At 39.4% G+C, this 24,234-nt stretch overlaps 1 protein-coding gene across 3 annotated transcripts in view; it reads left to right on the forward strand.

The window, feature by feature from the left end:
* The window catches only part of ACOX3 (acyl-CoA oxidase 3, pristanoyl), a 37,207-nt gene extending 14,657 nt beyond the window's left edge, over positions 1–22,550 (forward strand). For all 3 annotated transcript variants that reach the window (XM_064449054.1, XM_064449055.1, XM_064449056.1), the window contains 11 exons: positions 4,383–4,479; positions 4,895–5,077; positions 6,030–6,152; positions 7,873–7,993; positions 8,474–8,593; positions 9,270–9,383; positions 11,918–12,033; positions 16,197–16,371; positions 16,855–16,922; positions 17,609–17,695; positions 21,299–22,550. In XM_064449054.1, coding sequence (XP_064305124.1) covers positions 4,383–4,479; positions 4,895–5,077; positions 6,030–6,152; positions 7,873–7,993; positions 8,474–8,593; positions 9,270–9,383; positions 11,918–12,033; positions 16,197–16,371; positions 16,855–16,922; positions 17,609–17,695; positions 21,299–21,418 — 1,324 coding nt within the window. In that variant the 3' untranslated portion in view covers positions 21,419–22,550. The remainder of the gene's footprint in view (positions 1–4,382; positions 4,480–4,894; positions 5,078–6,029; positions 6,153–7,872; positions 7,994–8,473; positions 8,594–9,269; positions 9,384–11,917; positions 12,034–16,196; positions 16,372–16,854; positions 16,923–17,608; positions 17,696–21,298) is intronic.
* The last annotated feature ends 1,684 nt before the right edge of the window (positions 22,551–24,234 follow it).

A 24,234-nucleotide genomic window follows, 5' to 3' on the forward strand; every position in this document is an offset into this window, starting at 1 on the left:
TTCTTCTTTAGCAGAGCTCTGTCAGCTCTCAACAGTTGCAGGAGTCTGCATGTTCAGAACTCCTTGCAAAACTGGCATTTAGATCATAAGAACTTAAGGGTGAGTGGGCCTTTGTGTGCCCATGAAACCCATTAATAGAGGATTAAGAGGCCTATAAAATGCTATGTTGTCTTATCATTGCTATTGAGCGTTACAGTTAGAGAGCTGCATTCTTAGATTAGAGCCTTGATTGTAGAAACTAGAGCTAAAATATTGCCTTGCAGTTTTCCACAGCTTCTCTGTAACTCTTCTCACCTCTAATCTTTCTGTGAGTTTCAGTCTGGGATATGTGGCTGTTTTCTTTCCTTCTGCAAGTTTTTCACCAAACCTCTGAAGTGTTATTCTTCCCAAGGTTTACTGTATCCCATAAATAGCCATGAGATCACTGGACTCACAGCTTCCAATACCATTCACCTGCTTTCTGTTTCTGGCTGGAAGGATTGAAGGACCTGTCACTGCACCATCTCTAACATAGTCAATAACAAAAGCTGGCAGGAGAGGCATTTTAGCAAGTCTGAAATTCACCAAAGTATGTTTGAGCTATTTGTACTATAGGTAACAGCTTATTAATTTAGTACAGGCAAAAGGAGCTCGTAGCTTTTCCAGCTGCCTCTTTTTTATCAGCATTACTGCACACCAGATGAATTACTACTGCATGATTTAAAGTCAGTAAGATTAACTTTGCTTGAAACGTTCCCTAAACTACTGGCCAAGAACTCAAACAAGAATGCTACTATTGGAATAGCACTTCACCCTGCTCAGCTAATCTAGGTAGAAATTTATGTGATACTTTTTTTTTTCACCTGTGGGCTACATGATGCATAATTACACATTGCTATAGAGCCCTATGATATATATTCAAAGTGACAGCTATCTGTCCTTCTTGCTGAGAAGTCTTAATCTCAGCCACACTATTTGCTATGGAGAAGAAGCCCTAAGTAGGGTGGCTTTCAAACCTATGGTCTTGTCATCAACATGTGAAATTTAGCCATTTTCCAAACTTGCTGGTACACGATACCCCCATGACTGTGTATACAGTTCCACTGTTGTAAGATATTTCTTCAGTTCTTTAAGGAGGTTTTTCCCCTAAATGTGTTGACAGATGTAGTCCATGTCTATACACCATGCTTTCTAGGCTAATAACCGTTAGAAATGTGATCGTTGGCTTCATTAAATCTTACTATTTGTTTTTAATATGTTCCGATATCAAGTTCTAACAATTTTAAATAGCAAAGTTCTTGGAGAAGGAACATAACAGCAGTTGGCAGTGATCTCACAAGGACGTCTAACTCCCGGGTCCTGTAAGGTTCCGCTTTTGTTTTCAACACTGGTGCTTACAGGCAATATAGCTTATGTATTTACAAATGGGAATTTTCTGTGTGATTTTTAAGTGCTAGTTCTGTCTCTCTCATTTGCTTCTTAAAGTTTTTGCCATCTTCTGTGTGTTTATTTTGATAGCAGCTTACATAAAAAGAAGGAAATAATTTATTGGTAATGGACAATATCAAGGGCAAAATCTAAACTTGCAAAAACTGTTCTTTGAAGTAGTTTTGATCTTTAGAAAATAGATTGTTATATAATGATTGGAAATTTAGTATTCTGGTTCAATAGCTGTGAAAAAGGTTATTATAAGAAGGGTATACATATGGTTTTTAATCAAAATAATTCTAAGTAATCTTTTATTTCGTACAGAATTAGCTACATTATATTTATGTCAGACAGATTATAGTAAAACTTTCTACAAGATTTTTTGCGCGTTCCAACAAAAGAGTTACTCTAGATTTAACTCTTTGGGATTGTATCACAACAGGCAAAAGTGGATAAAACTGTTTAGGTCATTTTGGGAGGTGCTTTGTTTAGCGCACATCTGCCACATGTTCAGTATTAGTATGTTTGAATTCCCTAGAAGTAGGTTATTAGTATATAGATTTATATATTAGTAGATCTAAATTTGCTTTTTAAGAACTCTAGAGTTTCAAGCACGTATCAGTATAAATAATATTCTACAACTGCACAGCTTTGCTGAACGAATTGAACTAATCACTACAACGTAAAACACAAAAGGGCAATTTGCCATCTTGTTCATTGTCATTGCTAACAAAAATCTTACTGTTCATCACAGACAGGACTAAACTTGCTCCAAATATGTATTTGTAAAGAGAAGACACAAGCAGGAGCCCTTTGAAATGTCCTCATAATTGTGCCCCAAAGATAGTTTCATCTCTCTCTTAGGTCAGCTCTTCCTTTAGTCTGGCTTATGATTCCAGTTTTTATCACCCATTCAATAGCTTTTTAAAATAATATTTCATTGCTTTCTTCCATGTATCTTTTCCTACTTAGGAGGGATCCTTTATAAACATCCATGAAGCTCTCTTACTTTCATTGCTCTGATTCCTCCCTAAATGCCTCATTTGCTCTAATGGCTTTTAAAAAAATGCCAATGCTTAGCACACTCACCATTTGTTTGAACACATTTGCAGCTTCCCGCCTTACACTTGGATTGTAAGCTCCTTGGAGAAAGCACCTTTCTGTAGTTCTATGGATGTACAGTAACTAGGAAAAGAGAGTGCTGAACTAGGGACCTAAACCTTGCCACACACACTCTCCTGTAATTAAAGTAATGAGTAAATATAAAGTAATGAGTAATAATAAATAAAAAGCTCAAGTTCTGTCTAACATGCATGCGATTGCTTAAAAATGTTGGAGTTCCTCTACAGTTTTAGTTGTATTTTATGTAGGATATAGGGAACAGAGAATGTGAATTTAACCAAAAGATCTTTTTTGAATGACATTTTTTATTTTCAGTGATATGAAAAAAAATATTAACAGAGATGGAAATCAGATTTTTGGAAATTCTGAATTTGCTTCTGTTACAAAGTAGTGTTGTCTCACTGAAACTGGCACGTAATAAAGCACTTTTTGGCATTGTTAAGGCCAGTAAGCAGCTGGTTCTTGGTTAGAATAATATGCTTTTCTCTGTGGCTAAGTTCAAAAATACTGTATATCTCTAAGGCTGAATAAATTCAGTATGCAGATATGTTTCCTTGGAAACAACTCGTAATTTTAAAGCACATGCGGCAATGCAGCCCTTATGTAATTTATTAATGTGAAAGACCTGGCTCTCGTGAGCCTTATTAAATAGATCAGCCTGTATTGGCAGGAAAAAGGAATTTGCTTTGATTACAAATACAGCTTTTCAAGTGCTATTAGATACTGAGATATTAGTGAGTGGAACTGATCTTACTGCTGTTGTGCCAAGTTGCGTTGCCCGTTTGGGTGAAACAGTTCATACACTTTCTTCCTGAAGAATAAGAATACTCAGGACATTCTTCCTATTCTAAGAACTTCCTTCTTTATTGCTGCTAGGGTGCCACAATTTAGGAAAGGTTATCTTGCTCTTCCTTTTTAAGATGCCACAGTCTAGAGAAGAGAAATCCTAGTCTGATTTTAAAAGAAGCAAAATTCTTCATTCAGTTCTTTCTCAGGACACTATTTCAGCTATGTCCTTGTTTGTATTGCAGTAACATGAATGATCCAGATCTATATAAAATCTTATATAGATCATATAATCATATGATCTATATATAGAGATATATATATCTATATATAAATATATAGATCATATGATCTATATATTTATATAAATCATATAAAAGACTTATAAAAATGTATAGTGTCTTCCTTCCAAAGCAGTCTCCAGACTGGACTGAACAACACTTCAGTAAAGCATGTGGTTCAGCAGAATTGTTTGTGGCAGGGAATCATTAGGAGTCAGAACGGCCCAGTCAGGTTCTAAGCAGGAGAAGGAAATTGTTCATCTTCCCAAGCTTTTTAATAGCTGGGATGTCAAGCTAAATAACTTATCTAAACTCATGCAGACTGAGAATCAGTTCAGGTTTCTGGGCTGTCAGTGAAAGTGTCTGTCAAACTGCCTCTGTATAAGGTCTCTAACAAGTAACCTTACCTGTCCTTCCCCTCAAATAGGATACATTGCTCATCCTTCCATTAGTTGTTTACTTTACTGGGGAAGCTGCTGAAGTGGTCTTCTAGAGTCAGTGAGGTGTTTGTTTTGGTTTTGTAAGCATTTTTTTCCCCAAAAACAAACTGAAGAGTTATAACAAATAATTTCCCGTCTTGAATTTCCTCTGCTGCCCTGGGTCTGAAAGCCTTTGTTCTCCCAGGCATACTCTCCTAAAAATTACCTACCTGTTTTGATGGGCACTATATTCAGGTCACTTGTATGCCTTAGATCATTGTGCAGTTGTCTCTTTTTGTGACCTTTTTTCTGTACATCAGACTATGTCGAGGTAGATTTTACATTCCTTGTGTATTTGTTTAAACAGATTTGCCATGTTCCACAATGTCAGGATACCTAAAGAAAACATACTGAATATAACTGGAGATGTCACAGCGGAGGGAAAGTACTCAAGTTCAACCAAGGTAAGAATCAAGGTTTTGTTTCATTAATGCAGTTCATTGAATATACAAAGGTAAAAGTAAGCAAAGAGATGGAGGCTGGACCTCTCATGTTGGGAAGTACTAGATACCTGGACTTAAATAAGGCTGTTGATGATTTCACATGAGATAGAATGCTGGCTTTTTAATTGCCTTTCAGAGATGTCTCAACTCACCATACTGATTTTACTGACTTCTTGCTCTTCGTGCTACCCCACTGACCCCAAAGTTATTTAGATAAACTACTGTGAGTCTGGCCTGAATGCCTTATTTGAATGTGTCAAGGGTCAAAATAGCTGATCCTCTGGGCTTCTGATCATGCTATCAGAGTTGTATCCTTACAGGGCATGTAAATGAAACATTTGCCTCACCATTCAGTCTGTGCTTTTTCTTCATTCAGAATGTTAAAGAGCATTTTAGTGCAGTTCTGGGATCCTTGTCCACGGGCAGAATTACAATCACGACAGCTTCCACGGCCAATTTAAAGCTTGCCTTATCGATAGCCGTTCGCTTCTCAGCAGCTCGCCGTCAGTTTGGACCAACCGATGACGAAGAAATACCTGTTCTTGAATACCAAACACAGGTAAATACTTTGGAATTCACATCTACACACTTTTGTATAATGAAACTCAGATTCAGAGCTAGTGCAGATCAAAATAGCGACACTGAAGTTAGTGAAATTGAAGTTGCCTGTGTCATCTGAAGTGTCACTCTAGGGCAGCTGTGGTGGTTCATTCCAACTCAAGATCTTCTCCTGGTGCGACAAGGCTTTGAAAGATTTGCAACTTTGAAAGACAAACTGTTGAAAGCTGCCTTCTTTCCACCTCTTCTGAATAAGCCATGGTCTGCTTCCCACTATTCTTTGAGTCTCTCAATTTTTCTCAGTTTTGGCTTGTTCTGTGGGCTCTGCTTGCTGAATCTCTCCTTCCTTCTCCTCTTCTTTTTCTTCTCCTTCTCTTCTTGCTCTACCACAAAAGCTTCCTCAAGCAGTTTCTCTTTTCCTTCATGGGCTCCCAGTTGCATGAAGCAGCAGATATGCTTTTTTCTCTGCTTCCCAGCCCTGGTTTTTTTTTTGGGTTTGTTTTTTTTTTTCTCCATAAAATGCAACCAGCACTAACATACATTCAGCAACAAACAAGCAAGTGAAACAATCTCTGTCATGTTGGTACTGAAGAAACACATGAATTGTGACTGGCCCCAGCATGTGAGACCTTATATAATACAGGGCAAAGATATGTCATTGGCCCCCAAAGCTTCTTTGAACTTTTGCAGTGGTTTAAAAGGAAGTTTATCACAAATTCATAAAATGCATGAACTAGAATAAGGTAACTGTAACTTGTGTATAGACTAGTTATAATTAATTATGTTTATAGATGGTTATTGTTAAGTTCTCTGTAAAACAGTTTTCCAATCTGAACAAACTAAAAACAAGTGGGGTTGGTTCAATATTATAAGGTAGTTACATATATATTTATATATAACACTATAAAAATATGTATCAATTTGAAGTCAAATCTATTGAATTTTTATTCTAGCAATGGCGTCTTCTTCCTTATCTGGCTGCTACATTTGCCTTAGATTACTTCTCCAAATCTCTGTTTGAGAACTTCATAGAATTTTATGCAGGCTTATTGACAAAGCAAAGGAGTCAGAGACAGGTGAGATATTTACACATTTCTTCTTCACTGAATTCTTACTATAATAAACCGGAAATTGTTAAATAAAGGGCCTACTTAGAAGTCTTAGGCCATCTTACAATTAAGAATGCTACAGCAACATCCCGTGTGCAAAGTAATGATCAAAATTGCATTCAGAAAAGCACCCAAATTATTTTTGACGGAGTCGTTAAAGTTTTATTGATTTCTGTGGGATTTAAGGTTATGTTCCCTTGCAGAATTTTTTATCATAAATATATGATGGTAATGCAAATTCAACCTATAACTCCTGTAAATGATACTGCAGGGGCCATGTGTCAAAGACTTTCTGAAATTATACTATTCTTAATTCCTGCACAGACTCTGTGAGTCTGGCTTGAGTTTGCAATTCGTATTCCTACATTAGCAAAAATATTTTTGGAGAATAAAGTTAAGACATTTGAGCCTTAATGCTGAATTTCTCATCCACAGTCAGACCGTTGGAAGTCACCCCTTTACAGAGGAAATAGTTTGATTAATCTGTCTCTGTGCAAGAACTGATTCTCAACCAAAATAACTGCAGTATGTTTTTTTTATAGCATATACATTTTTTTTATTTATTTATTTTGGCAATATTAATCATTAGGGCCTATGCACTGGCTGTGTATTGCTCAGATCTCACTTAAACACTCAGGCTTTTTTCAGCTGAAATAAAGCTCATGAAAGGTTTGTGTACTAATGGCTGGTTATTCTAATTTCTCCTAATTTCTCCTCATTGCACAAACCACAGAAGAATCTGTTTGATTTTTTTAATCTGATATTTTATCTCTGGAGGTCTCTGGTGCAGTCACTAATCTTAGGCAAAACATTGGCTATCAGAACAAAAATTATGATAGAAAAAAATCTGATTGTTGACTATGTTAACAATGTAATCCTTTGGAATTCCTTTTGTTCTACAGGAGATCATAAAAAAACAAGCAAACAAACACAAATCAACCAGGAAGTTACTCTTAAACAAGCTTTGCTGGTATCAATCCACTATCTCCAGAAACTGGAATTCCAAACACATTTTCAATGGAGAGACACCAGACTTAGTGTAAATGCAGGCTACTGTGATTCTTTGGAAATTGAGGGGGTATATGTTAGTAAAAAAATATACAGAGTTTTAGTTGTATTTAGTTAGTTAGTTAATTTAATTTATTTATTTTTATTTATTTATTTATTTAGTAATAAAACATACAAGTTTTACTACTCTTTGCAAAATTGATGCTTTAAAGATCAGTGAAAACCATGTAAAGCAGTAGATATTATAAATATCCTTTTGCTGACTGGGGAGAGAGTGACTGCTTATGTCACAGAGGGGATAGAAGCTTTCTCTGGACATGCCACCTTCAACCACCTGCCTCTCCATCTTTGGGACTGTGGGAGGAAAAGGTTGGCAAGCAGTGAGCTACCCCGTGCAATGCCATGTCAGCTGGAACATTTGAGCCACGATGTACCCATGTGTCCATTACCTGGCAAAAATTATTGCTGTCCCATATAAGCAAGTTAGTGCTGAAGTTTTTTGAGTTGTGGCAGCAAAAAATATGCTCTGCCCTTACACAGATCTCAGAAAATTTTATGTATGTATTGCCAGTTACTCTTTTCTTGAGTATAAAGCAATACACATAGCTATGACTTTAACTGGTCACAAACTTACTTGGTGCAAAAATTATTACTCACTTGTAACTTGTTTTTCATGAAGAATGATATGGGACGTGAGATTCATGCCTTATCTGCTGCCAGCAAACCACTGTCTTCTTGGACTGCTCAGCAGGCAGCCCAGGAGTGCCGAGAAGCTTGTGGAGGACATGGTTACCTTGCCAGTAAGTTACAGGCTACTGCATACACTGATCAGAAAGGGAATGGGTATGTCGATGTGTTCTTTGTTGTTGTGTCACAGTGTTTAAATTTTAGCAATATGTTTAGAAAGGGTTTTTCCTCATATCCATATTGTTAAAGTTTATTTCATACATGATACCACAAAAAAAACCCTAAACCCATGCAGCATCTGCACCAGCATTTGGACAGACTACATGTGATTCAGTCTCAGTTCCAAAAATAAAGATGCAGGGTTTATAGATGAGAATTCCTCTTGTAAGATAAATGCCACACTTTTTCTAAAATCTTTCCAATATCTTCATTTTCACAAGCTAAACAGTGAACTTTCAAGCTCATCTCTTGGTAACAATAGCTGTGCATGCAGGGACAGACAACTCTTGCATTCTGTCACATGATAATTATTTTATCCCTCTCAGATTCCATTAATATATTGCAATATATTAACTTGTGCTCTTGTTATTAAGTGAATCGTCTGGGTGAAATCCGAAATGACAATGATCCAAACTGCACATATGAGGGAGATAACAATGTCCTGCTTCAGCAAACTAGCAACTACTTACTGAGCTGGATGAATTGCATAAGAGGTAAGTTTTCATTGTGGAATCCTATGCTGGACCCAACAGTGTGTAGCTAATGGAACTAGGAGGTAATTTCATACTGAAAGCAATTGACAGTCATTTAATCATTTTGTAGAGCATAAATGATGTGCTGCAGACTCGATCATATGACAATCACAATACACAGATACCTGCTGCAAGAAATATTCTTTCTCTTAAGTCTTGCAGAAACTACCTAGATGTTTTGACATCCCTAATCAGGTTAAGTATCTCTAGTATCTTACTCCCTGAGAAGCGCAATTCAATGACTACTCCTAAAGTTGTCGTAAGCCTAGGTATCCTCTGCTCGTTGTACTTAAAATAGTTCATATTGCCTAACTTGGTAGCAATATCCATCAGTACAGTTTGTAGTTCTCTAGATTTTGTTTTGATTTTCTAGCAGTGAGTTTCACCAGCATCTTACAGAACTGGAAAACTCAGCTACAGGAGTTGAATCTTATGGGGCTTATAGGTAGTGATGTCAGGTTTTTCAGCACTTGTCCACCAGTCCTCATTTGGCTGGACTAGGCCGTAATAAAGTAAATATTATGGCCTAATTGGATCTGGCCTATCAAGTGTATGCATGGCTTCATAATAGGCTTTTTGTTCCAAAGAGTCTGATTTCTTTTCTCATAAATCATTTTTATTTTCTTTCGTGTTTCAGATAAAGCTCCTTTTGAATCCCCTTTTGGAACAATAAACGTTTTGCAAGACTACCATAATATCCTTGGCTGGAAATTCACAGCCATTAGTGTCGAAGAATGCATGGACTCCTCAGGTAGCCTTCTGCTGTTGTTAAACTGATTCTAGAGTCTTAAATTCCTTTCCAGAGGAAAGGATACAGAGACTTGAGATTCAACCTCTACTACTTATTAGATATTTTTCATATTACTATTTGATTATTTTCTTTGTATTATGTGCATTTCAATTTGCTAAGAACATGGTTTGCATTTCAAAGTATGTCCTACTGCCCCTAGCCTCAATTCTGGAATGGAAGGATAGCATCAGATATTTTCCATTTTTGTTCCTCTAAAATGGCATTTGTGATCTAGGTTTTTTGCCACTGTATTCACAGAATCACAGAATGGCAGGGGTTGGAAGGGACCTCTGGAGATCATCTCATCCAACCCCTCTGCTTGAGCAGGCACACCCAGAGCAGGGGGCACAGGAACGTGTCCAGGCGGGGTTTGAATGTCTCCAGGAAAGGGACTCGACAACCTCCCTGGGCAGCCTGTGCCCCTGCTCTGGCACCCGCACAGGAAAGAATTTTTTTTCTCATGTTTAGGTGGAACTTCCTGTGTTCCAACTTGTGCCCATTGCCCCTTGTCCTGTCATTGGGCATCACTGAAAAGAGCCTAGTCCCATCATCCTGACACCCTCCCTTTAGATATTTATAAGTGTTCATAAGATCCCCCCTCAGTCTTCTCCAGGCTGAACAAACCCAGGTCTCTCAGCCTTTCCTCATAAGGGAGATGCTCCAGTCCCTGATCATCTTGGTAGCTCTCCGCTGGACTTGCTCAAGCAGTTCCACGTCCTTCTTAAACTGAGGGGCCCAGAACTGGACACAGAACTCCAGATGTGGTCTCACTAGGGCAGAGTAGAAGGGGAGGATAACCTCTCCCGACCTGCTGGCCACACTCCCTTTAATGCACCCCAGGATACCATTGCCCTTCTTGGCCACAAGGGCACGGTGCTGGCTCAGGGTCACCTCGCTGCCCACCAGCACTCCCAGGTCCTTCTCAGCAGAGCCGCTTTCCAGTAGTTCAGCCCCCAGCCAGTACTGGTGCATGGGGTTGTTCCTCCCCAGGTGCAGGACCCTGCACTTGCTCTTGTTGAATTTCATTAGGTTCCCCTGGGCCCAGCTCTCCAGCCTGTCCAGGTCTTGTATTGTTTTCAAGTTAAACTGTTGTAAAGGCCATTGATTGCCACTACCTTATATCACTAAAATATCTTATTTTAGAAAACCGTAAAAGTGATTTAGAAATATGTTGAAAAGGCTTTAAGTGTGTCTGCTTTTGACAGTTGCTTTTGGTTGCATTGAGAAAAATGGGTAATGGTAAAAGAAAATTCCCTGCAGTTTTCCTGGCTTACTCTGCTATAATTAAATCAAGTATGACATTAGATGCCATTGCCACTTTTGTATCACTGTGAGGCCAGATTGGCCCTTGGAGGCAAAAATTAACAAAGAAAAGAGCAGATAATGGAATAGTGGCAGGGCATTGAGCAAAAGTCTGTGAATCTGGGAAGATTCTGTGGGATCTGAAGAGAATCTTTGAAACTGAGAACATACTGGGGGAAGAAACTCCAGTCTTAATACATGAGGAGCAATTGAGTTGATTCCTAGAATTCAGTAAACACTTCAGTGCTCAAATAGTTGAAAAAAGCTGAACTTTGGATAGCAATGCATAGTACCAAGTGAGATATTATCATAATAGCTGTGGGTTAAAATCTGAATAACTTCAAAATACAGAGGCTTATAAGAAAAAGACCAGTTCAGAACAACTGCTTGCTTTCTTTGTTGTGTGTCTCCAGCTTGTGGAATCCAGCAGAGCACAAACTGCTACCTAAGCACATGTTCTCTCCTCTCTTGTAATACCTACTGAATCAGACTATAGTTTTAAAAATACCTGAATCTGTTTATTGTTCCATTCTGTTAGAAACTGGACTGTTAATTTAGGTGCCTAAAGTTAGGCAGCATGTGAACACTCAAAACTGCCTAAATAATATTCTACATTACATCTTAAGCTAAAACACAAGCAGGATTCATACAAGGTTTTTGTGCTGAAGTACTTTTTTCCTTAATAGTTCCAGGCTGCTCTAAAAATGTAACACCCTTACGTACAAAGCAAGGTATTCGAATGCAATTACATTCAGCCACTTTTGCAGTGTTAGAAGTCACATACTTCCACGAAATGTAGACTGTCTCTGTTCTTGTATTCTCAGAAGTGACTGAGTACCTTGCAGACCTAAGTCTTAATATGGGAAGAAAATAACAAGCTAAAAAGATTTGATCGAATCAGAAGTCTAAATTGAGCTGTGGATATACCTTGTCTTTTAGCTTGGGGTCAGTAAGGACTAGTGTATGGTCAGGCTTGGTATGTCTTCATTGTACAGTTACAGACTGACTGTCTTATCCAGATGCTGTTTATTGCATCTGCAGTAATGGGCAAAGTGTCATGTTAATGGATTGATTAATTAACACTTCCACATTTCATCTTGGGTAACAAAAACTGTGACTGCAGCAGAATCTGCGTGTGACTTTGTGAATTGCAAATGTGAATGTTAAGAATTTTGGTTTTCTCTTTTTCACAGTTCCTTTAGCAGCATATAAATGGCTGGTTTGCTACCTGCTCCGAGAAAGTGACCTAAAGCTGAGCAAGGAGAAGCAGTCTGGGCGAAGTGATTTTGAGGCAAAAAACAACTGTCAGGTAATACTTATTCAGCTTTCTTATTTTATTTACTTATTTTCATCCAAGGTTGTTGGATCCTGTTAGTTTTTTCTTCTTGTGCCACGAAGTACAACTTCCTCAAGCATAAAGCAGCAAGTCAAATAACTAATAAAATATAATACCTGTCCATGTGCATTGTATTGAACATGATAACAGGAGGACAGTTACCATCAGCAGAAGTCTTCCAGGATATGTTTTCCTTCAGAAAAGTTGCAGGCACGTGCTGGGTGATGTCTGTAATTTTGATAGCACAACTTCTGAAGACTAACTGCTACTATTAAATCTACTGCAGCATCTGATTATTACATCTTCATCTGCTCTTGTGGCCAAATACATACTGTAGGAAAGAATCTTGCTCTGGCGGGTAGGTAAACTAGATGACATAATAGGTCTTTTCCATCTCTAATTTCTATAGTGCAAAGTACTCATGAAAGATACCAGACTGACAGCATTGGAACCTGAAAAGGAAACATTGGCAATCTACGTATAGCAGATCCACTCTCTCACCAGAGAGTTTTAACTGCTAGGAATGGCTTAACTCCAAATTTCGGTGTATATCCCCAAGCTCCCCAGATTCTTCTATTACCTCCATGAGAAAAGCTGGCTTGCAGCCAAGGAAAGAACACTTGTCGTTTGTCACTGAGGCGAGAGATCTGTTTCCTGAAGATAGCCAGTGTCATTCACCTTATCTGCAGAGCTCATTAGAAACATCAGGAAGGAATATTCAACTCTGCACCTAGAAAGAGCCATCCTAGCTTCAACAGGGTATGGTCTGTGTGAAACCACTGGTAGAGTGGAGGAAGTCTTTCCTGGTTTTACCCTAGAAGCAGCTTATTAGAGAAACCCTTCAGGGTCAAATTCAGAATGGGAATTACCAGAAGTTCAGGTCTGATTGCCTGTCAGTTGGCCAGCTCCTGGGAGGCTGGTGCCAAGGCCAGTGTGAGAGAGAATGGTTTGCTCAGGAATATGAAGGTTCTCTTCACTTTTATGTTCAAATGTGCTAAAATGTGAAGATATTTAGGCACACAACTGCTTTTGAGATACGCATTGATATACCTTAGGTCATTAGGTTTTACTTTCTCCCTACAATTCATCTTCAGGACAGCGGGATTTTGTATTTTAAATGGCATGCCTCAAAAACATCTGAAAATGATTTGCAAGCTGTGCTTTAAAGATGTGTACATATTTGATTTAAAACTCTCTGGGCACGAAGAAGCATTTTTCTGTCAGCCCAGTGGCTGACTAATATATAATATTTGTTCTTGCTATGGGAAATCTGGAAGGGATTCCTAGCCTATCCCTAGGCTATTTTGGTTTGGTGCTAGCTTGATAGAAACAATACAGAAGTGCAAGCAAAGATAAAGAAGGAAATAGAATTATAGGGGAGAAGAACGGGGAATTAATTCTTAATGCTTCATTTGCGATGTTAAGACTTATTTCATTCTGACTAGGGAACTGACATTCGTATCTAAAAAAGTCCATGTAGTAAGGGACAAGTCCTCCTAAACCAGCAGAGAACAGATGTGTACTTTGCAGTTCATACTTGTGTCTGAGCTTCGACGTAAGTATGCCACTGAACAGCTAACAAGAGAGACAGTAATCTTTGGAATGTGCCATTTTAAAATCATAATATCATAGAATCATAGAATCGTTAAGTATGGAAAAGACCCTTAAGATCATCGAGTCCAACTGCTAACCTATCACTGCCAAGTCCACCACTAAACCATATCCTCAAGCACCACGTCCACCCTACTTTTAAATACCTCCAGGGATGGAGACTGCGCCGCCTCCCTGGGCAGCCTGTTCCAATGCCTGACAACCCTTTCAGTGAAGAATTTTTTCCTAATATCCAACCTAAACTTTCCCTGGCGCAGCTTGAGGCCATTTCCTCTCATCCTATCGCTTGTTACTAGGGAGAAGAGACCAACCCCCGCCTCGCTACAACCTCCTTTCAGGCAGCTGTAGAGAGTGATAAGGTCTCCCCTCAGCCTCCTCTTCTCCAGGCTAAACAACCCCAGTTCCCTCAGCTGCTCCTCATAAGACTTGTTCTCTAGACCCTTCACCAACATCGTTGCCCTTCTCTGGACACGCTCCAGCACCTCGATGTCCTTCTTGTCCTGAGGGGCCCAAAACTGAACCCACTTTTTGAGATGTGGCCTCACCATGCTGAGGACAGGGGGATGGTCACTTCCCTACTCCTGCGGGCAACAGTGTCCTTGATACAATCCAGGATGCTGTTGGCCTTCTTGGCCACCTGAGCACACCGCTGGCTCATGTTCAGCCGGCTGCCAACCAACACCCCCAGGTCCTTTTCCTCCAGGCAGCTCTCCAGCCACTCCTCCCCAAGCCTGTAGCGTTGCGTGGGGTTGTTGTGACCAAAGGGCAGGACCCAGCACTTGGCCTTGTAGAATCTCATACCGTTGGCTCCGGCCCAACAATCCAGCCTGTCCAGGTCCCTCTGTAGGGCCTTCCTGCCCTCCAGCAGAGCGACACTTCCACCCAGCTTGGTGTCATCTGCAAACTTACTGAGGGTGCACTCAGTCCCCTCATCCAGATCATCAGTGAAGATATTGAACAGGACCGGCCCCAACACTGAGCCCTGGGGAACACCACTCGTGACCGGCCGCCAGCTGGATTTGACTCCATTCACCACCACTCCGTGGGCTCGGCTGTTCAGCCAGTTTTTAACCCAGCGCAGAGTGCACTTGTCCAAGCCGTGAGCAGCCAGCTTCTCCAGGAGAATGCTGTGGGAGACGGTGTCAAAGGCCTTACTAAAGTCCAGGCAGACAACGTCCACAGCCTTCCCCTCATCCACTAAGTGGGTCACCTTATCATAGAAAGAGACCAGGTTAGTGAGGCAGGACCTCCCTTTCATAAACCCCTGCTGGCTGAGCCTGATCCCCTGGTTGTCCCGTACATGCCGCATAATGGAATTCAGAATGATCTGCTCCATGACCTTTCCCGTCACTGAGGTCAGGCTGACAGGCCTGTAGTTCCCCAGATCCTCCTTCTGACTGTTGTTGTAGAGGGGCATCACATTTGCTAGTTTCCAGTCATCTGGGACCTCCCCAGTTGACCAGGACTGCTGATAAATGATGGAGAGTGGCTTGGTGAGCTCCTCTGCCAGCTCCCTCAGTATTCTTGGGTGGATCCCATCCAGCCCCATGGACTTGATAACATCCAGGTGAAGGAGCAGGTCGGTGACTGCCACCTCTTCAACAACTGGGACTTCATTCTGCATACTAGCTCCATCTCCCAGCACAGGGGCCTGACAACCCCGAGGAACCATGGCCACAACAGCCATGGTTTCATGCTCCCCGTCTGTTCACCAGCTAGGATGTTTTCAGTCAGCAGTCTGTTCAGTGGTAGGACATATGCCACCATACAGCAAAGGTGAAGTATATAAAAGTAGATAATTGTTCCTATGTGAGTACAGTCACTTAAGGTTTTATGCTCCATATGAACAGTAACTGGTGACTTGCCTTTCTGATCAGATAGTTGGCAGGGAATAGTTGGACAGTTCTTTCAAAACATACCGCAATCTATTGCAATCCATAAACAGAATCCACTGGTGCTAACATGGGCAGATTTTTTATTTATTATTTGAAGGGACTGTAATAAGTTTTCAACAGGCTACTGAACCACTTTGAGGATTTTATCCTCTTTATAAAGCTCTGCATAATATTAAATAAATATAAACCTACCTTTATCTTCTTAAAGTTATATGGGTTTATTAATGGTCCTAAAGTCAGCAAACCTGACTTTGCATGGTCTTCACTCTGATGTAGCTACTTGATCCCATACAGTCTGTGTGCAACTGCCAAATTACACTGGTAATAGGCATAAAATCTGGGCTCCCTTTGGACTGGTATAAGAAAGTACCCAAACAGGAAGACAGTGGAAAATTAGGATCTCATCTGTAAGAGGCATTTCATGAAGCATTTCACGTCTAACCTTTGCAAAGACATTGTAGAAAGGATTTTCTCCTAGAGTTTCTTCTTAGTCTTTCTTTAATCCTAAACTAGATCAGCAGATCTAAATCAATAAATCTCCACTAACTTCACCAGAGCAATGGCATTTTGCATCACCTGAGGACTGGTTCCTTGTATTTTGTTACTCAGTGTCCTTTTCTGTTTCCTAAGGTGTACTACTGTCGATCATTAGCTATTGCTTTTATCGAACAAACAGTCGTACAAAGATATCATGACTACACTCATGATCCCAGCATACCATCTACCCTGCAGCCAGTGCTTAAGAATCTCAGTGCTCTGTATGGACTCTGGTCTTTGAGTAAACATCTGGCTGTGCTCTACCAAGGTGAGATCAGCTCCCTGAATATACTGTGCATGTCACTTTATAAAAGTCCTAACTTGGCATGGGGAGGGAATCCTAATTAGGATTTAAATTATTTCTTACATTTTCTTTTTTCCTGTGTAATATAAAACAATCATTCTGGACAAAATTTTCAGGAGCAGGAATCTGGAGTGACAGATTAACCCAAAAGACTCTCTCTTAGCTCAGAGATGATGGAGGGCTCACAAGTTTTGCTGTGGTCCAGTGCTTGGGGGAGGGGACGGGGGATAGGCAGCGAGATGCTGTAGTGTAGCTTGTTAATGCAGAAGGCTCCATATGTCTTAAATTAACAGTTTTGCAGTCAAGTCATTAATGAAAAACAGTCAATCCAGTTACACAGGAGCATCTATTTAGTCTCTTGAATACTGAACTGATAAACTCCTTTGTAAAAGGATTGTGTCAGTGTGTTCTTAACTGATATAAGCTTCTTTGTGAATGTATTTGCAGGTGGCTATGCTTCAGGTGAACAAGCTGGTAAATTTATTCAGAATGCTATTCTGGAGCTCTGCTACAGGGTAAGCCTTCAGTATCGTTTGTTGTGATGAAACAATAACATAGTATACAAATACTAAAAAAGAGGTATATCAGTTATTCTGTACTTTAACAGGTAAATTAGCAGGATATTACATTAATAGTTTCTGAGCAACTTTCTGTAAAGTTTAGTAACTCATTGACCCTGAATCTAGTCCTAGTTTATTTACCAAAAAATGAAAAACAACGATTCTTACAAAATAACACTCTTACCACTTGTGGCCTTGCAATCTTCATTGGAAATCCAGTGAAGTACTGCAGTCCAGTTCTCTTTATTTCATTATTGTGTTAGCTCATGAGTTTTTCTCTCAACACAAAACCTTTTCAAACTGGATTATGTGCTTTACCAGTAAGCAAAATTTCAAAGAAGAATCTGGACATTATGTTTTTAAAGTTCAAAAATACATATTTTTATGTGTGTAACAGTACCATCTTGATCCAAATGTGTTTTAAAACCCATAAGCATTTAAAGCATTTAAAGTACAGTCTCTTGGGGCAATTACCCTGGGAGGAAAAAAGCAAAATAAATCTAGACTCCTTATTGTGGATTTCTCTTAAGTTACCAATAGCTGGTACTTCATGAAAATAATCTTTATGCTGCTCTGTAGTTCACAGGTAGCCATAGACTACTACAGAAGTTGCCAAATGTGTGTCTTTTGTTTTTAAACAGTTGAAAGATGATGCAGTTGCCCTGGTTGATGTCCTTGCTCCTCCTGACTTCATTCTCAACTCTCCCATTGGTAAAGCTAGTGGAGAGGTAAGAAAACCCATTTTAAAATTTGTGAGTTTAATCATTAAGAAGAGTCTTGCCTGTAAATAGCCATAACATATTCAAGACACTTCACAGCTGCAAAAGAAGACACTTTTTCAGTGGAAGGTACCACAGGTAAGTTGATGTCAGCAGAAAATGACATTTTGCATTTGCTGGAGATAGGCTTCGGTGGGAAACTCATACAGTATTGCTCTGTGTGGTCTTCTGGGCATCTGTGCTCTGAACAAAAAAAAATTACATCATACTATCTCCTAAGGTTGTTTAAGTAGTAACATGTCTTCAGTATATAGCTTAATGCCTTGGAGAGGTAGTAAGGTGTATTTCTTCTCTGCCTAGGACTTTTGCTGCCTTTACTGGTATTCACATTATACCCAGGTTGTGTGATGTGCATATAAATGGTGTAGAAAACATTTATTTCTTTTAATTCTTCATAACATTTTTATTTTAATGTGAGAAAGGAAAATTTAAAACTTACTCCCATTAAAAATTATATTAGAAATTGCAGAATTCTTTGAGAATTCTGTTTATCCAGTGGGAATTCCAGGATGTGACAGTATCCTGAAGAAAGCAGTGCAAGGTAGAGCATTACCCAAGGGATCTCAGTAATCTTAACGCAGACTTGAAGGATCCTGTTTCATTAGCACCTCTCCTTGCTTTAATGAATATGTTCTCTCTCCTTGTTAAGACTGAGAATATTTTTTGTACAGTCTAAGTTACATAAGGCAAGAATTGACTCCCGAGCATAAGAATGGCCATACTGGATCCAGATCACAGAATACTCGGTAACTGACAGCGGCCAAGGAGAACGCGGCATGAAACAGATGAAATATCAAGGTGTTCTTTCCCTGCTGTCTCAGCTGTTGGCAGCTGGTGGTTTAAGAGATATCTCATGCCATGGCTTGTATTTGTATCATTCTGTTTAACAGCCACAGATGTGTCTATCCTTCATTCATTTTTCCCATCCATTTTCAAGTTCTGCTGTCTCTTGGCTTCCATGACACCATAATTTCCATAATTTAATTATGCGTATTGTGAAAAAATACTTCCTAGTCCCAGTCCATATGCATTTACTCTCTGTGAGGGCCTTTTCATTCCTCTGACAGGCCTTGTTTTCCTTCTCTGTATCTTTCCTCGTTCTGCCATATCCTTTCTGAGGTGGCAGAACCTCAGGAAGCCCAGACCTACGTGCAGGGTTCAGGATGTGGGTGCGCCATGGATTTGGCTGTGCTAGATCATGGTCCCGCTCTGCTTTTTTTTCCTTGACATATTTAATGTGCTGTATTTCATTCCACAGTCTCAGCAAACCAAAATTCTTGTTTACTGGCCAACCCTACTCAGCAGGGCCAAGCTGTGGGATAACTATTATGTAGACTAGCATCACAGTACGGTAGTTTGGTTTAGTGTGGATAGACCCTGTAGAGAATCACTAGAGCCTGGGGAGACTGCCAGGAAGTTTGACAGGATTGCTGAGTCAAGGGTACTCAATGCTTCTCAATATTCTCTGTCTGTGTCTTCATGTCTGAAGTTGTCCATCGTTCCCATGGTGATCAAGCAATACAGAAGGCAGCCCAGATGTTTCTAACCAGACACTGACCTAACAAAATTATTACTTTGGTAACACAGTCTCTACAAATAAAGGAGGAAAAGCTAGCTCTACATATCCAGCCATCACAGCAAGAGGACTATCATCATCACTGTTTCCATTTCAGTAGATTTTTGAGGCTTAAATTAATGAAAGAGGTAATGGGAGGGAAGGAGCATCATCTGTAAGAATGTTAAGAATATCTGTGTTGGCCAAAAGCCCATTTTCACCCATTATACTGTCTCTGACAGAAGCTGTGACTAGATGCTATAGGCAAGAATATAAAATACGGTGCAAGTACACAGTGATCCATTCCCAGAATACTACCCCCTTCTAGCAGTCAGGTGGAGATTCCTTAGCAGCAGCTGATAAAGCTGTCATGTAACGGATTTGGCTAGCTCCTCTTTGGCTAGCTCTTAGCTACACAAATACAGAAGCCACAGAGGCTTATTAATATTAGGAATATAATATGTGAGACATGCAGATAGGACTTCAAACACTACTGAATTACTCGTGTAATAAATACTTGGTAAGTTTTATGTAAATTCATTGAGTCATATTGAGGAAATCATTTCAAGCAGTAATATCCAACCCACATTCTGCAGAATTCAGGAAGGTTTTCTGAACTGCCTCTAAGTCTGTGGTTTTCAACCTGTGTAAATATTTTCAACTGAAATTTGAAAAAGGCTGCCAATCCCTCACTCAAAGAAAATACTTAATAAAGCTCCTTGTCTCCTGGCTGTCTGTATTTAATTCTCTATTCATTGCTATCTTTGCAACTTCTAAAAACCAATGCAAACATTTTAGTAAGAATTACAGTATGGTAAAGATTAGATTATCCGAGCATAACAGGAAACTGCATTTAATTCAGGATAACCTTTGTCGTACTGCAGTGGAGTGCCTTGCACCACGATCCACAGATCATAATCGGAGCAGAAGAAAAGTTTCCAAATTTGTTATGGGCAGCTTCAAGCACTGAGTAAGAAATCAGATTCTCTTTAGAAGCAATTTTGATGGTGTGGACATCGTTTCCCCATAGAAGCTTGGACAATCCCAGCTTCAATGTGCGAAGTTATTACCACATTTATTTCAAGATTAAAAATCGTTAGGCAATATTATATCAAACCTGGAATGGAATAAATAGTTAACACTAGCCCATGTAATCAAGGTAAAATATATTTAATATTAAATATATTAGATTTCAGTATTTATTTAAATCATCACAAATATACAGGGCCAAGCCATCTTTTGATACAGAAAAAAAGCATTTCACTTTACATCACTGGCTGCTTTTATACTATGTTGATATTATGTTATACTATACTCCAACTTACTGCTGAAAATATGGCCACCTTTTCCGCATCTTTCTATGACATTATTTAAAGTTTTAAGCTTCAGTTAATTATGAACTGCCAAATATTGCTAAAATTATACTTTTGCAGAATTCACTTCCCATGCACTTTTTCTTTAACATTTCCACATAAAATTGCAAATTGATGAAGATGATGAACTAACATTCTGCTTATGAGAGAGGAATGTCTTATGCTCAGATCAAACAGTTCACGTCTGGGAGAGAAGTTACATTACTCTCCAGAAATGTGTTGAAATAGAGGTTAAAAACAGACATGCACAAGTGCTTTCAGACACAGTCTTCAGGTTTGGACAGAGCCAAGATTAGCTTAATAGAACCTTGTTTCCAAATTTCTACCTTTGATAACACAACTCTTGTGAAGTTGCAAACAAGAAATTATAAAGGTTACTGGTTTCCTGCTCTTATGCCAAGGATGGTCTAAGTGATTTACACAGATTTCTGGTGTTTACAGTACTTTGAAATTTTGCGCTTTAGCTTTGTGTTTATTCTTTCCTGTACCTAGTTGTTCACACGTGTTATCTAGAAATTCAATCACAGTCTCATTTCAACCGATAAGTTAGATAATTTGTCTTGCAGCAGTTTTCTTTGTTCTATTTTCTGCATTAATTAATCAGTTTTTATTGTTATTTTGCAGTTATATAAAAATATGTGGACAGAGATCCTTCAAGGCAGCAAAGCTCTGAGCAGACCTTCATGGTGGGCAGAATTTTGTGTTAATAAACCTCTTCGAGGCAGGCTGAGGTCAAGATTGTAAACTAAACAACTTGTAAGAGGCTGGATGGGCCTGAGATGGATACCGTATTTCAAACATCAGGAGGAAATGAGACCGTATGTCAAACACTGAAAATGAAAGAGATTTTCACAGAGAAGTGCCAAGTTTTAAAATAACTGAAATCAAGTCCAGCTTGGTCTCAGGGACTGTTAACATAATAATGACAGGGGCAAGAGCAACACATCTGCACACTGTTCATATTTACTCAATTAAATACCAAAAAAATAAGATCCATTACGGTCACTGCTTTGCAAAGTTTCTGTAAAAGAAATGTTCCACTCAGTCTCTTGACTTCACTGTCATATTACAGAAGTTAAAAAATTAACAAACATTTCCCACCAGGGATTATGAAATAGCTGAACAAAAGCAAAATACAAGAGAATTTGAAGAAAAAAGACATCAAGAACAGCAACAGTGATAAACCTGTATTAAGGGATGGGAATCATTTCCAACGGCCCCTTTGAAGTCTGTGAAGCCATTCTGATTTACTTCGTATGCCTCTGTGTTAAACTGCTTGATTCCTCTTTCAGTGCAGGAGAGGATTGGGATTTTAGATAATCTGTCTTTGAATTGAATTAATTTTAAGTGACTCATTATACATAATTTTTAAAAAAAAGTATGGGAATGCAAACTTGTAAGTCTAATATATGTTCTTTGTTGGTTACAACATTTTCAGTACTGGGAAACCAGTATCAAGCCTGGGATACATTGACACACATAGAAACTGCATCTATGCTTTAGGTCAGAATACACTCGAATTATTATAAATAAGGTCTTATAAGAACATATGACAGTGGTATGCGGTATCGAACACATTAGGATATTTCTCTTTCAGCTATATTAATTATCAAATGGTTTTATTCGCAAATGGAAGAGACACTAACAAAGCTTTGAAAATATTTCTGGTTTAGCTATGCTGTGAAAAAAAATTAATTTTTTCCTTTGTTGTGTCTATGAACAGAAGTACTGTTAAAACCTGATTCCTGTTGCCCTTACTGTTGTGAGCAATCCTATCAAGCCAAAGAGATTATTTTATGTTAAAAAAATGAGTACTGTTTGTGGCTAATCAGGGATGAATTATGGTTTGGGCTATAAAATAAATGTGATTTCAGTACTCCAGTGTTGAATCTACTTGAGCAGAATCAGACCCGTGTCCTTGTGGGGTTTTATAATTTCATCTATTGTTGCAGTGTCAATATGTGAAAGTTTGTTAAGTCTTTACAGACTGCCACAACGTGACCAAGTAGTTCTGTAGAGGCTTCTTTGATTCCATCTAAATCTGACACAGCTCAGAAAACATTTTGTGGTTGGAGAATGTATTGAAAGGCCATTGTTAAAAAGATATTGCAGAGAACCTCAAGGTACACTTATTTACTAAACAGATTTTTTTTTTAAGTTTTTGCTTGTATTTTTAAGAGCAGTTTGTGAGAGAATCTGGGGACTCCCAAGTGCATAATAACAGAAGTACAATTTAGGACAGGTGTCCTGGTTTAGCCCCAGCCAGCAACGAACCACCACCCAGCCGCTCACTCACTCCCCCCGGTGGGACGGGGGATGGAATCGGACGAGTAAAAGTGAGAAAACCCATGGGTTGAGATAAAGACAGTTTAACAGGTAAAGCAAAAGCCACACATGGAAGCAAAGCAAACCAAGGAATTCAGTCACTGCTTCCCATGGGCAGGCAGGTGCTCAGCCATCCGCAGGAAAGCAGGGCTCCATCACGCGTAACGGTTACTTGGGAAGACAAACGCCATCACTCTGAATGTCCCCCCCTTCCTCCTTCTTCCCCCAGCTTCATACACCGAGCATTACATCATTTGCTATGGAATATCGCCTTGGCCAGTCTGGATCAGCTGTCGCGGCTGTGCCCCTCCTCTCCCGGCCCCTCCTCTCCCGGCCCCTTGTGCACCCAGCAGAGCATGGGAGGCTGGAAAAGTCCTTGACTGGTATAAGCACTGCTTAGCAACACTTAGCAGCTACTTAACAACAACTAGAATATCAGTGTGCCATCAGCACTATTCTCATACCAAATCCAAAACACACTATACCAGCTACAGTGAAAAAAATTAACCCTATCCCAGCCAAAACCAGGACACGGGTCAGACAGAAGCTTTATTAACTATGATCATAGTGAGAGAACATTCGGAGAGCATCTCCCCCTCTAACCCCTGCTCTCAGCCAACTGATTGCAGAGACCCAACCCATACACAGTTTCAGAAAAAAGAAAGAGTTGAGGAAAAGCAATCATTTCAATGCTAACAAAGCCAGTATCCAGCCTGGGAGGCATGCGCTTCTTACGTAGGTGGCTGACTGCCACAATTCTGAGGAATCAAACAGTAAGTAATACGCCTGTGTGAAGAGATGGCTCTTGGTGGAGCCTGTAGTAGTGGCACAATCTGTGTAACCTTAGCTCAGAAGTGGGAAGTTGGAAACAATCACAGGCCATTAGCTTGTAGTCCAAAGGACTGTTCTTTTGGTCAAGCTAACTTCTGAGCCAGACCTCTCAATCTTAAATATTAATAGTTTTACCACCACAAGTTCAAGATGACCACCCTCAACACACTCCGGTAAAAAAAAAACCAAAAACAAAAACAAGCAAACAAACAAAAAGCCCCAAATGCTGAAACCATTGTTCACCATCCCATTGGAATAACAGATAGAAACTATCTTGTCAAACCTTACCTGTATTTTTTTCTGAACTTCATTTTCTTTGCCAATCAATGTTGCCTGTGTTTTTTCTCTCTCTATTCTTTCTTCTTTTCTAATGAGGTACCATAATTCAGGGTGTCCCAATAGAA

The sequence above is a fragment of the Phalacrocorax carbo genome, chromosome 4 (assembly GCF_963921805.1).
Source record: "Phalacrocorax carbo chromosome 4, bPhaCar2.1, whole genome shotgun sequence".
Taxonomy (NCBI): Eukaryota; Metazoa; Chordata; class Aves; order Suliformes; family Phalacrocoracidae; genus Phalacrocorax; species Phalacrocorax carbo.